The sequence below is a fragment of the Oncorhynchus tshawytscha genome, linkage group LG31 (assembly GCF_018296145.1).
Source record: "Oncorhynchus tshawytscha isolate Ot180627B linkage group LG31, Otsh_v2.0, whole genome shotgun sequence".
NCBI lineage: Eukaryota > Metazoa > Chordata > Actinopteri > Salmoniformes > Salmonidae > Oncorhynchus > Oncorhynchus tshawytscha.
In genome coordinates this window covers 4,163,658-4,178,392 of record NC_056459.1, presented here as the reverse complement: position 1 = coordinate 4,178,392, position 14,735 = coordinate 4,163,658, and the positions used below count along the sequence as shown (strand labels likewise).

The window sequence follows — 14,735 nt, the reverse complement described above, 5'->3', positions numbered from 1 at the left end:
AAATTTTGATGTTTGATCACATTAGCTAACTGTCCATATAGCGGCACGGGAAAAACTCTGGTAAAGTTGTCGACACTGATCTTTTTTTTTTTTACATTTTCCAAGATGAACAGAATTCTTCTCAGCATTTTCGCAGTTGGCCTGTGTTTTTCAGTTGGTAAGATAAAATTGTTTGTCAACTGTATTTGTTTGCTTATTTCAATCGTTGTTTAGGTAACCTATCATTTTGATAGCCAAAACAAAATGTTTGATACGATTGTAATGAGTTGGGTAGTCAAAATGTTGTTCGTTTTTTCATAATTCGAATGCTATGTATACTTTCAATGTATTGTAAAGCGGCATTATAGTTTATCATATAAATAGGCAAGCTTTACACCCGAATACAACCAATTAGAAAATGTGGACGTCTTAAACCGGTGTTTCTTATCTTTTGCCCAATTATTGGCAAAATAACTTGTCTGATTGGTCAAAATACCAATTAGTAGTGTAAAAATATCTCAAATGGGCTGCCTGTGTAAACGCAGCCTAGTGTTTGTAGTTGAAGGTTGAGATTCTCCCATACGCAGGTTACAATAAAAATCATGTCCACAGACCGTTTACAGGGTAAGAAAACCATTATGTAATTTGGGGGAACTTTCTGATCCTTTCTGAGCGAATGGTTCAGAATATTCAACTGTAAAGACTAAAAGTATTATTCTTGCCTTAATGTATGACCCATAGTTGAGATCACTTAGTTCCGCTAAACAAGTGTTTGTCCCCATCTTAGGTTTCAAACCACACCCTTACTATATTATTTTCTGCAGTTGTCGACCTTGATAGAGTTCTTCCTGAATTGTGAATATGTATTCCTCATGACCTTTACCAAATATTTTCGGGAACACGATCTCATACAACGTTTGCGTAGGTTCCCTAACAAAACATTTTAGTGAAACTAAGACATGAGAAAATGTAGTTCTGCTGGCTTCCCCTTTTGGCCCTTAACTTGGAGAGTATCAGTCATTCTGAGTGTAGTGCTCTAGGACAGTGGTTCCCAAACTATTTATAGTCCCGTACCCCTTCAACATTCAACCAGCTGCGTACCCCCTCTAGCACCAGGGTCAGCATACTCTCAAATGTTGTTTTGCCATCATTGTAAGCCTGCCACACACACACACACACACACACTATATATGATACATTTCTTAAACATAAGAATGAGTGAATTTGTCACAACCCGGCTTGTGGGAAGTGACAGAGCTCTCATAGGACCAGGGCACAAATAATAATGATCAATCATTTAGCTCTTTATTTAACCATCTTACATATAAAACCTTATTTGTTCATCGAAAATTGTGAATAATTCACCACAGGTTAATGAGAAGGGTGTGCTTGAAAGGATGCACATAACTCTGCAATGTTGTGTTGTAATTGAGTTTCCGTCTTAAATAATTATTTAAATAATTTTAAATAATTTGCCTGTATTTAGTTTTCATGCTAGTGAGGGCCGAGAATCCACTCTCACATAGGTACGTGGTTGCAAAGGGCATCAGTGTTTTATTAACAGTGTGATTTGCCAAGGCAGGATATTTTGAGCGCAGCCTAATCCAGAAATCTGGCTGTGGCTTCTGATTAAATTAAATTTTCACACAACCGCTCGTTGCAATTTCGATGAGGTTCTCTTGTTCAGATATTGGTAAATGGACTGGAGGCAGGGCATGAAAGGGATAACGAATCCAGTTTGTGTCATCCGTTTCGGGAAAGTACCTGCGTAATTGCGCACCTAACTCAGGTGCTTCGCTATAATCACATTTGAAATTGTCCGTAAAATTGAGTTAATTTGCACACTAAAAAATCAAACAATGATGGCAATACCGGTGTGTTGTCCTTGTTAATGCAGATGAGCTCCAGCTTCTTAATCATAGCCTCAATTTTGTCCCGCACATTGAATATAGTTGCGGAGAGTCCCTGTAATCCTAGATTCAGATCATGATATCTAGCCCATATCATTGCATTAGTGCAGGAAATACACGAGAGTTCAGGAACCTTGCTTTAACAAAGTTAACCATTTTCACTGTCGTGGCTCAAATGTATTTTAACCTGTCAGGCATTTCTTTGGCAGCAAGAGCCTCTCGGTGGATGCTGCTGTGTACCCAAGTGGCGTGGGGAGCATCTGATTGCGTTACCACTCCACTATGTCTCCCTGTCATGGCTTTTGCACCATCAGTACAGATACCAACACATCTTGACAACTAGTCCATTTGATGACACAAAGCTGTCCAGTACTTTAAAAATATCCTCTCCTGTTGTCCTGGTATGCAGAAGATGATATTTTACTTAATTGACCCCCCAGAAATGTAACGGACATATACCAGGAGTTGTGCCAGGCCCGCCACGTCTGTTGACTCATCCAGCTGTAAATGCATAGAATTCACTGGCTTGCATGCGAAGTAATTGTTTCAAAATCTTCTGCCGTGTCACTGATGCGTCGTGAAAGTGTTGTTTGATGAAGCCATTGTCTGTATAGTTTTTTCTGCCTTTTCCCCTGGCATTGTCCAAGCCTGTAGAGCTGGTATGTGTCTCTGGATGTGGGCGTTAATTTTTAACCATTTATCAATTTTCGAGCAAACAGAATGAGCAGCATCTACGTTTGGCTACATACGGACTGTTAATGGAATTCCCACGAGAGAGTAACAGTTATGTGATTGGATGTTAATTATTTGACTAGGCTACCTATATTTGACTTATTTCGCTGAACACTAGATGATTTTATTTTATTTTTGGCATTGAAACGAGGCTACTCAGGCGAGAAAAAAACCTCACCCAAATGTATAGCCCTGTTGGAAAATATAAATGGACTGTTTGAAAATGTGTAGGCATTTATTTATTTTTTTATTTAAAAAAAAAATAATATTAAAAATTATAGATTTTATATGTGAATCACATTTTTAATGGGTGTACCCCCGACAGCATTGCTCGTACCCCAGTTTTGGCTCCTAGGGTGTATTCCCTAGGAGCGAAAAGGAATTAAATGGGGAGGGGCCTACCTCAGATTGGAATAAACGGTTTCCATTGCCAAACATTTTAGAACTGTTTGCTACGGTCTTTGTCTAATGAATACAACCCTGGTGTCACAGGTTTGATTCACGGCCAGTTACATTGATGCCGTGACTCTAATGTGTAGGCTAATGAGCCTCTTAGTATACTGTGTGGAGAGCAGGCCAAAGGGAGTAGTCTGTAACTCAGTAGATTGAGCTCAACTTTGCAATTTAGTGTTAATGTTGTGACAGCGACATTAAGAAAGCAGTTAAGGTTAGGTGTTTGGTCCTAAGCCTTGTGGGTGGAAGGTTTTGGCGATCTACAGGAAGTCATTAGTTTAAACCTTTCAGGGACACTATGGAGTAAAACTAGTATATATTACTGACTACCCTCAAGGTAAAACGTGTTTGCTCAATTAGGGTTGTGAAGACTGGCTCTAGATCTGATTTGACAACAGCATTTTGTAATTGTCAAATATACATTTTTGATTTGATTTATTAGCATCCCCATTGAATACTTCTGATCCAGGCTCTTGGTTAGAAGACAGGACACACCATTGCAGTCTCAGGCAACATTGCCAGCTTGTGGACAACTTTGGTATTATTTTTAGAAATCTGTATCAAGACTTGTTTCGCATATCAATATCCCAACACAAATGCCTTACTTTGAAGAGGATTCATCGAACTACATTTTGACCAATGTTTGGTGTTTTGGAATCCCAGTTATGGTATCCATGGTTCCCATGATCATGGGGTCTCATAATGAACTTATAAATTCCTTTGATGTAGTTGCAGTGAGTGAACTGTAGAGTGCAACAGTAGTCTGATTTGAACTGTGGTACTTGGCTTTGTGGTTATGGGCCCTGATCTGAAACCAGTTGAACAGAGTAACTTGATCTGCTCTCCTATTTGGCCAATTACACAATACAGCATTGGTTCTTTCATTAAATACACAATACCCAACCTCTTTGTTAATAATGTTACTGTTCCTTCCAATTCCACCACCACTATGTCCCCAGTGTAAAAACTCATTACATGACATAAAAACAACACCAGACAATATACAAAAACATACACAGTGTACAACACATTAGAAACACCTGCTCTTTCCATGACATTGACTGACCAGGTGAAATCCATGAGCCCTTATTGATGTCATCTACTTCAATGATGAAGGGGAGGGGACAGGTTGAAGGATTTTTAAGACAAATGATGAAAGTGCCTTTGAACAGGGTATGGTAGTAGGTGCCAGGCGCACTGGTTTGAGTGTCAAAAACTGCAATGCTGCAGGGTTTTTCACACTCAAAAGTTTCCTCTGTGTATCAACAATGGTCCACCACCCAAAGGACATCCTGCCAACTTAACACAACTCTGGGAAGCATCCCTGCGGAACGCTTTTGACACCTTGTAGAGTCCATGCCCCAATGAATTGAGGCTGTTCTGAGGGCAAAAGGGTGTGCAACTCAATACTAGGATGGTGTTCCTAATGTTTTGTGCACTCAGTGTATATTTGCCTGGGGACTGTACAGGGGACAATACAACTGATGGTCAGGTCAGTCCCCCCTGCTATACTGCATAAGCCCACCAGGAGTTTTCTTTTGGGTGGGGGAATTTAAAGGATGCTTGAATGTTGCTAGAGGCCAGCAAAATTCCCCATGACTCCAATGTCCTCAAATAGTTGTCTCTTGTGTGTAATTATGTCGGCATCACTTTTTGTCCATGTAATAATGATTCCCCTTATGTGGTACATACAACACAAACCATAGGGTTAATAATCATCATCAAGAACATTTCCAATGACAATGTGTGGTCTGCACAAAAGCAAAACACATTGATAGTCATAGGCCACAGGATAATTATCTTGTAGCTTTTTTTGCGTGAGTTGTATAAGCAACTGTTTATTCATACTCAATGGGCACCGTGTCCTCAGTCCTCTTAAAGGTAACAATAACGAGAGATGGTGGAGACCAATTGTGAACATCATCCCCCTAATCCGTATGACTTATTTCCCCGTGCTCCGTATTACCCAATCAAGGCTTGGGCACTCCTCCTTAACTTAACCCCTCATTGCCTCTGTAAATGACCTGTTGTGGCTAGAGTACAGCCAAGTGTGTAAGCCAAGAGGCAGCTTTGTTTGCGAAACCTGACTGTCACCTGTTTCACCTGTATGAGTGTGTGTGTATGAGGCGGTGACAGATTGGTGGTGTGACATTTGCGAAGGGAACCGATTTGACAGGATTTCTGAAGGGGATAAAGTCAAGGCGTGGCCCCAAACCCCCAGGCAGAGGCTGACAGAGAAATGTGCATCATGTCATGACTCATTTATGTGATGTTGGCCTGTATGTAATGGTAGGGGAAGAGGCATTCTGATGGAGGACTGCTGATTGTTTTCACTCTAAGGGCCGGTTTCCCAAGCAGATTTAAACCTATTCCTGAACTAAAAAGTGTGGTCAATAGACTCTCCATTTAAAATAGCTTTTTAAAACTTCATCTGTGTATCGGGAACCGCCACTTAGACCGCATTTACACAGGCAGCCCAATTCTGATCTTTTGACCGATTGTCAAAAGAGCTGATCTGATTAGTCTAAAGACCAATAAGTGGAAAAAATATCAGAATTTGGCTGCCTGTGTAAACGCAGCCTCAATACATTTTGGTGAAAGCATTCTTGAGTGGGAGGGTGTTTGACAAGTGGAAGTTTACTTGTGCGCTGGCATGTCTTACTCATCTGCGTTCTCTCAAGGATGTATTTGTCCTTCCCGGAAGGACACCTTATTTGATATTTGAACCTAAAGAATGGAATTCAAACATTGATTGAATGATCAGATCACTTGGCAATTACTTTTTTGGGATCTTTAGTCCACCCGACTAAAGTTCCCAAAGCTTCTGTGCATGTGCAGACCACATTCTGCGCATGTGTATATATTTCCTACTTTATACGTAGAGAGCAGGCTACTCAGGTAAACGATGCTTGTTAAATAAAGTTACATCAAAGCTGAATCGGTCTGCAAGATCACATAATGATAGTCTTTGATATAAGTGGACACCCAAGCCGACAAAGAGATTCTGTTGCGTCCCTCTTTACATGTGATCAATGTGAGTCATTTGGTTGGATTGTGGGGATGCACTCAATGTACACTGAACAAAAATACGCAACATGCAACAATATAATTGATTATACTGAGTTGCAGTTCATATGAGGAAATCAGTTAATTGAAATAAATGTATTAGGCCCTAATCTATGGATTTCACATGACTGGGAATACAGATATGCATCCACTGGAAAAATGGGACTCACGATGGATCTCGTCACAATTTTTTTGTGCATTCAAATTGCCATCGATAAAATACAATTATGTTCGTTGTCCATAACTTATGCCTCCCCATACCATATTCCCCACTGTCACCATGGGGTACTCTGTTCATAACGTTGACAGCATGCCAATTGCAGGCTCCTTCAGAACTTGAGATGTTTGTGACATTGTGTTGTGTGACACAACTGCACATTTTAGAGGGGCATTTTATTGTCCCCAAGCACAAGGTGCACCTGTGTAATGATCATGCTGTTTAATCAGCTTCTTGATATGGCTCACCTGTCAGGTGGAAGGATCATATTGGAAAAAGAGAAATGCTCACTAACCGGGATGTAAACGAATTTGTGCACAAATGAGAGAAATAAGCTTTGTATGGAATGTTTCTGTGATCTTTTATTTAATCTCATGAAGCATGGGACCAACACTACATGTTGCGTTTATATTTTTGTTCAGTGTATGACTTGTTTGTTTGGAACAGGAGTGGCATTCTTTGTAACCCGAGTCGCTTGTGAACTCCTTTTCCATGGGGTGTGACCGAAACCAGTTTTTGGGAGGGGAAGGGGGGGGGGGTCAGGTGATGGCATGGCATTTTTACAACCTTGCTAAGCAGCTCAATGTTCCTTGGCTCAATCACAAATTGCTTAGATTATTTGTTGTGTCAACCAGACATTCATAACTGAAGGCCACCCCATGTTTTCCCTCTTTTAAAAATGAAGTTGGTACCTAAATGTGACCAATATGCGTCGCTCATTTAAAATGGCAGCTATGCTGTTCTGTAGAATCGTCCCATGACGACGTCTTTACCACTTGAATGGCATGAATGCAAATGGACTGAGTAACTTAACTCAAACAAGGAACAAAAAAATGGTGCATTTACTGTATGTGTCAATGTGTGCACGTCACCTATAAACGTATGCCTTTCCATGATGGATCCAGTCATGGGATGAGTTTGTCACAAATACGACTTCATGGGCAGGTATTTAACTCCTGTCTGTAGTGTTATTTGCATAAGAAGTCAGAACTTGCCCAGGGACTTTCCATCTTGCAACTAATTGGTTGAATTGATGGGTCTCACTGTCATTCGGTTAATTATGTCATTTATGGCGGACCGTTCCTCCTCCACCCCCTAAAAGCACCAAACTACTCATTATAAAGGGCATAAGAATTATGGGGCCAAAGGGTAGTTCCATGACCCAATTGGTTCTGTCTGGAGTGGCACTCACTGGGAAGCAGCCATTTTGTGTGTCCCTATCAAGAGCTAAGGAAGGCTACACTCAAAGCATTCACCCTGTATTTTGAGAAGTGGGCATATTGTCAAACAACTATGCCCTTCTATGAACTAACATAAGAACTTGTGCAGGTTGGGCTTCTCATCCACTAAAGTGCACAGTCAGCAAAACCGGGGAGTGTCAACTGGCTAAACCATTGTTTGGCCCATCCCATGTTTAGAGACAAACCGTCCCAATGACGTAGGATTGCATCAACAAAGCGGTCAAGGGAGTTGTCTACAAGAATGTTTACTTGAACATGAAGAGAATTTGTAGACTGGCATATGGTAATATATTGCTTATTTATTTATTTCCATCTCTGTTATCCCAGGCCAGGCTCTGAAGTGCTACAAATGTGACTTGGGCCTCTGGGACTTGTGCTACACCACCAAAGTCGACTGCAATGCCGGGGAGAATTGTTTCAGCGGCGTCGGAAAGGCAGGTAAGGACCCAAGATCAAAGGACCCAAGGCCTGGCAGACACTAGTCATAGGTGGCTCATATGTGTCTTATAATTGCATTGTAATAATTTAGCAGACACTTTATCCAGAGCGAATTAGCCAGTGCATTCAACTAAGGTACTGTAGATAAACAAACACATATTGCAGTCATTGCAAGTAAGAACTTTCCTCAAAGCAGCTATCAACAAAATCAGTGTTGGTAAGAAAAGACTAGTTTGAATGTAAGTAATTTTTTTGGGCTAGTATGTTTTTACACCCCATAGTGCCTCTGTCCTCTTCAGAAGCAAACAAGGAAGGAAGGAAGGAAGACAAGCTACAAATATTCCTTTTGCAGATGCTTAAATGTCACTTTCCAGCATTCTGTCTTGCGGCAAAAGTTAATGGAAAAACAACTTGCGTTTCATAGTTTGTCAATTTAAGAGGCTTTACTGTGTGTGCCGTTTGGCACAACAAAGCCTAAGTAATTCAGTTTTTTCTGTGTTCCTTTTCATCCACAGTTAAGGTTCTGGACATCAAGATGAAAGGCTGCCTGAAAGTGAATGAATGCAACAAGACGACCACAACCGATTTCCCTACCAGCTCCAACCACACAGTGTACGACATAAAGAACTCCTGCTGTGACACGGACCTGTGTAACACTGCCCCGGGCCTGCCCCGAATGAGCATCCTGCCCCTGGCCCTCACCACCCTGTCCACTGCCTTCATGACCAAAGTCCTGGTGTAAAGGGGCGAATCCCTCTGTGTGGCCTACACACATACATATGCAGAGGTTGATATACATGTAGGTTGATGGTTCACACACCCACACGCACTCATCAAACATTAGCACCAATCTGTCTGTGTGTATAAGAACTGCATTACGTTTGTATAATTTAAGCCAAGGAGGAAACATATGTTAGTGTACCATATACCAGCTAAACCTTTTTAAATGATTTCTATTAAAGAATTTGATTTGTCCTTGATGCCTCTGGAAATTTCTCAATTTGTTTTATGGCTCACTTGGAAATGCAATTCAAACAGACTAGCTTACACAGACCCTTATTCAGTTGCACTTATGGAAAGCATTGAATTTAAACTATTTTGTATGGAATGCTCACGTACAATTGGCAAGTTTCTATTAACATAATTGAGCAGATGTCTTCAGATACTTTAGTGGGATGGAAATCTGTCAGTCAGCATTATATAACCAATGACTGTTCATACTGACAATTCATTGATCTTCAATAGGGAGCTCAGCTAACAGACTATTTTCTATCTCTGGTGTTGGTTACGAATGCTTATTTCTAACCACTATTTCAAATTGACGTTCACTGTTAATTCTCCCATTATCCAGCCCCACTTGCTGTTGGGGAGCTCTACTGATCACTCAGTTTACAATGAATAATGCAATTGCCATGTGACCTCATGTTGCCCCCATTCTTGAGCTACGTGATGACCTAGACCAGGGGTGGGCAACACCAGTCCTCGAGGGCCTGATTGGTGACACACTTTCCCCCCCCCATCCCTAGCAAACACAGCTGATTAATAAAATTGATTAGGTGATTATTGGAGTCACGTGTGTTAGCTGGGACTGGGGCAAAACTGTGCCACCAATCAGGCCCTTGAGGACTGGAATTGCCCACCCCTGACCTAGACCAAAGGAAGGAGGGACAATTGCTCGACTGTTCTGTCTTGCCACGTTCAAAACAACTGGGAACTCTGAGATCTCCGACTTCAGTCAGTTCAAAACAACTGGGAACTCTGGGGGGGACTAGCTCCGACTGAGGAAAAATCTGCCTGAACGATCCAAATTGGAATTCTGACTCGGGCCTCTTTCTAGAGCTCAGACTTTCTGACCCGAAGATCACTGATGTCATGATTTGACCTGCTATTTTTCAGGTTTGAACAAGGCATCTATCTCTCTAGAAAGGGCAAACAATGTGGTTAAACTTGTGTTGACTAGGAGTTGAATTGAATTCCTTTTTGCCTAAAGTAATTATTGTATTTGTCTGGCAAGATTAGAATGTATACTGAACAAAAATGTAAACGCAACATGAGCTGAAATTAAAGATCCTAGAAATGTTCCATACGCACAAATCTTATTTCTCTCAAATGTTGTGCACAAATGTGTACATCCCTGTTAGTGAGCATTTTTCCTTTGCCAAAATAATCCATCCACCTGAGAGGTGTCAAGAAGCTGATTACACAGGTGCGCCTTGAGCTGGGGACTAAAGGCCACTAAAATGTGCAGTTTTGTCACGCAACACAATGCCACAGATGTCCCAAGTTTTGCAATTGGCATGCCGACTGCAGAAATGTCCATCAGAACTGTTGCCAGAGAATGTAATGTTAATTTCTTTAGCATAAGCCACCTCCAACATCGTTTTAGAGAATTTGGCTTGTTTACCAGCGGGATTGTCTGAGACCAGCAACCCGGACAGCTGATAACACTAATATTTCTGTCTGTAATAATTATTTTGTGGGGAAAAAACTCATTCTGATTGGCTGGGCCTGGCTTCCAATTGGGTAGGACTATGCCCAGTCATGTGAAACCCATAGATTAGGGACTTATTTATTTCTATTGACTGATTTCCTTATATGTATTGTAAATCAGTAAAAAAAAATAATTGAAGCATGTTGCGTTTATATTTTTGTTCAGTATCAATATAGAGTTAAAGCTTTTAAGTGCTATTTGTTTGTGTTATTATTGGGATTCTTTTCTAGGTTCATTTGAGATTTGTCTGTGGTATTTCCTTGTTTGGGAAGAACTGTGTACTAATTTAATGTTAGCCGTGTACTAACGGTAAATGGGTTGACTGATTTAGGTATGTCTGATCACTTTTTTGCTTGTAAAACCTTTTTTAAACTGGAAATGTGTATACTCTGTGTGGCTGCAAAATAGTTTGAAAGAATTCAATACATGTTTAAAACTTCTACAAAATCCCCTGCCTTCTGAATGCTTTGCTATTTTCTATTGGCATCATGATGTTTTTCCCACTCCCATACAAACCATTCCTCAATGTGTGGCTTAGCAGGACATAGAGGTTTCCTTCTTCCCCTCCAGTGCCCACTCATACCAATTCAAAAGCTGTTGAAAACATTGTCAAAACATTTCTATTGTCACATGCCTCATACTTTCTATAACATGCCTATGTGTTCAGTAGTCAAGTACAAGCAGTATTTGCTAATAACCCAGTATTAGTATTGATAATAACCCATCCGCAACCGTCTGGGGCCTGCACCCTACCCTAACTCTCAAATGGATAGAAAATGTGCTTTAGGCTGCAATAGGAGATGGCAGAATTATCTTTTGACGGGATGCAGACATATTTTTTGAAAGCGTAATTTAGATTAAACGCAACTCCACAATTTACGATGAATGTTGAGCAGCGACTAGTGTAGGCAGACTGGTGCTCTAAAGTCACATAAAATAAACATTGTTCTGTGTATTTGCGGGCTATTCTTTTGGAGCTGAAATCAGTCGTTTTTCATAACTTGATTGTATCCTTTGCAAAATACGATTGCAGTTTTGAAATTGCAGTAAAAGTGCAGTAACTGCAGTCAGTGTTGTGGTACTCGAGACCACATAGTGTCTCGGCCTTGTCTTGGTGTCAGATACATGTGTACTTACAGTGTCACAGTGTCAGATGCATTTGTACTTACATAGGGTCTTTACTCGGTCTCAGACAGTGAGGACTTAACATCTTCTGAGACCAGCAGAGTAGAAATTCCATTTGGTCAGCGCATAAAACCGCTTCGCCAAATATTCTTCAAACATGAATACATTATCTTAACAGCCTTCATATAGACATGTTTGAGCAGTGGCGAACCTTCAGTGTGTGACCGGTTCCTCATTCTGAAAGGACAGCAACCATAATAACAGCACACTCAAGTGAGAGAGCTCACTTTTTGTGAAACACAAAAGGGCCTGTGGTGTAGTGAAGGCTATAATGAGGTATAAGCAGTATGCCCACTTTTTTTGTGGGCATTGGATATACTCAGTGGGAACAGGTCATTCAAGGCAGGTGGGGCAGAGCGTAGGGGTTGGTAATGTTCTCTAGTTGCGCCGTTATTGGCTCAGTGTTCTGTCACTCATGGGAAAACTAGGTCACCGCAAAATCTACAGTTGAGCTCGAAAATTCAAGCACTTGGGTGCTGCCATAGAGTTACATTAGAAGTGCCCATCCATAAAGGCTCAAGGTCATTGGCCACAGATAAAATGAAGTCAAATCACGTTATATCTACAGTAACTTTGATTGGACTGATCATGTCAACATCATACTTTCAAAATCTTAGCTAGCAAGCTAGTATTCAACATCATGAATCAAGTCGACAAGCTACTGGCACATATTTTTTAATCCTTGTCATATAAAGAGAAATAATGAAGAGAAATTATAGATAAAACGTATCAGTGCTCATTGGCTATTGGACATAAACATTACACAACAAGTAGGAAATTGCAATTTCAGCAATGAGTGGTTTGGAAGGAATCAGTGGCTAACTGCAAGCATGGCAAAGCAATCACTAGCCTGCTATTCAGAGGAGCGTGTGTGTGGTCCAAGTCTGGGTTTAAGGGTCTCTTTTCCAAGCTTAAAAGGATAAACATTCAACATTGGCCAGGCTGTGAATCCAACATGACTTCTGCCACCTTCAAAACAACTGGAAACTCGGCGAAACAGGAAAATCTCAGACTTCAGTGAGTTCAAGACAACTGGGAACTCAGAAAAAAAATGAGCTCCGACTGGGAAAATACGTTTTGAACGGTCATCCAACTCGCAATTTCAAGTCGGGAACTCAGGCCTCTTTCTGGAGCTCCAACCTGAAGATTTATGACATCATTATGATTCAACCTTGTTTTTTGGATTTCCCAGTTATCTTGAAAGCACCATAAATCCAGAGAATGACAGACATTGATGACAAATTTTGATGACAAAATTTGCCCACAAAAGACTGCCGCACCACCTTCCTGTTCAAGTGAGCACAGCACAACAAGGTGAGTCCAAAAATGTATTGTATGCTGCTGCATAAATTATGTAATATGCCAGGGAGACAGTATTACTTTCTTAGCTAAAGTATACTTAGGTGTATGTTGTGTAGTAGCCCATGTGCCTCACCCTAATAATTTGGTCCCTTTTCCCCTCATAACTTAGCTTACTGTTCTGACTTGGTGGTGCACATGTAGCCTGTTTTAGAGAAATGTCATCATCAAATATTGTAAGAGCATTCATTGTCTGCTTATATGCCCCCTTTAGTTATCCTACGGTTCTGACTTAATGTACAGGGAGAATACTGTAAGAACGGCCCATGTTTTGAATTCTGTCTGAATTCAAAAGTGCTGAACAAATAGTTATATTGACTACGTCCGTCCTAGCTCGCTCATTAATGTCATAATCGAAATGACGGATTGACTCTTATCTGCTCGTTGTCCCCTTATGCCATAGTTTGTACATCTCAATTGTCAGTAGAAACCACATCTGTTTTAGCAAGTCAGCCATATCAGCTGTTTTGTTAATGAGGCTGAATTAACTGTTTCGCTACCAGACAACGCTCTGCTGAAAGCCAGGTATAGCAGTGGTAAGGTGTCAAGACTTGGCTATTGGGACAGATTTACTGTAAGGGGTGCGTAACCGGTGGCAGGGAAGTCAGACGCAGGAGAGCAGAACTGGGTAATAGCCGGAGCAGTTTAATTGCAGAAAATAACGTAATAAAAGAACAACAAGACATGGGTACAAAACAAGTGTACAAGCACTTACAATAAACAATTCCACACAAAGACATGGGAGGAACAGAGGGTTAAATACACAACACTTAATGAGGGAAATGAGAACCTGGTGTGTAGGAAAACAAGACAAAACAAATGGAAAATGAAAAGTGGATCTACGATGGCTAGAAGATTGATGACCCAGACCGCCGAACGTTACCGAACGAGGAGAGGAACCGACGTTGGTGGAAGTCGTGACATTTATTTAGGCTCTAACAGTCTGTGGGCACCGTTGTCACTGTTATAGTGCAATTACTCTATTGTTTAGTGTTGTGGTATGTTGTGTAGTTGCTTTGCTAGCATGCATCTACATTTGTTTGTTGTTGAGTTTGCCCCACCAAGATTTACATGCTAAAATCGCCACTGCCTATACTCACTTCTTAATCCCTACTGATGCGTATCAAAGTAGTGTAGTGGAGTTATAGTACAATAGAGAAATCATGTACAAAGTAGCCTACACAACCGCAAAGCACGTTAAATATATTTTCAGCAGAATATCATCTGCAGGCAGCAAGATTGTGCAGTTCACAGAAGAATGCCGGTAGGGTAGGAAATACGTTTCAACGTATGACATCTACCAGTAAATGCTAACTAAGGCAGCAATAGGTATGCAAACCATCTATTGAAAAAGTTTAGTTTGAAGTGTTTTGGATTAGTAGGCTATTTGTGATGCGCAATTGTCATGTGCTGTTTGCTTCAGGGGCATAGACATGGATGGGCCTGGGTGAACAGAGGCCCACCCACTGGGGAGCCAGGAGCTAACAGGCCCACCGAATCAGATTTCTGTGGCTAAGCATTGTTGTGGAATTAGACCATCACATTTTTGTATTTTTCTATATACAAAGTATGATTTAAGCGATTTATAGGAAGACACAGGATTTTTTAAAGTGACTTTCCTTCGATGGGCGGGCCGTTTGGGAACTTGTTGGCAAAGTGTTAAT

The 14,735-nt window shown here is 40.9% G+C and overlaps 1 protein-coding gene across 1 annotated transcript; it reads left to right on the top strand.

Moving 5' to 3' along the window:
• Window positions 1-9,016, top strand: spaca4l (sperm acrosome associated 4 like). The gene is made up of 3 exons (XM_024396120.2): window positions 1-157; window positions 7,926-8,036; window positions 8,552-9,016. Exons 1-3 carry the CDS (start codon window positions 106-108, stop codon window positions 8,776-8,778), a joined length of 390 nt encoding a protein of 129 aa, XP_024251888.1. The 5' UTR covers window positions 1-105; the 3' UTR covers window positions 8,779-9,016.
• Window positions 9,017-14,735: the final 5,719 nt, after the last annotated feature.

What these genes read in the sequence shown, in the direction of transcription:
- spaca4l (XM_024396120.2), top strand. Translation starts at nt 106, where the DNA reads ATGAACAGAATTCTTCTCAGCATTTTCGCAGTTGGCCTGTGTTTTTCA. An exon ending in TGGCCTGTGTTTTTCAGTTG is followed by an intron (nt 158 to 7,925) that starts GTAAGATAAAAT and finishes CTGTTATCCCAG; the next exon opens with GCCAGGCTCTGAAGTGCTAC. An exon ending in CAGCGGCGTCGGAAAGGCAG is followed by an intron (nt 8,037 to 8,551) that starts GTAAGGACCCAA and finishes TTTCATCCACAG; the next exon opens with TTAAGGTTCTGGACATCAAG.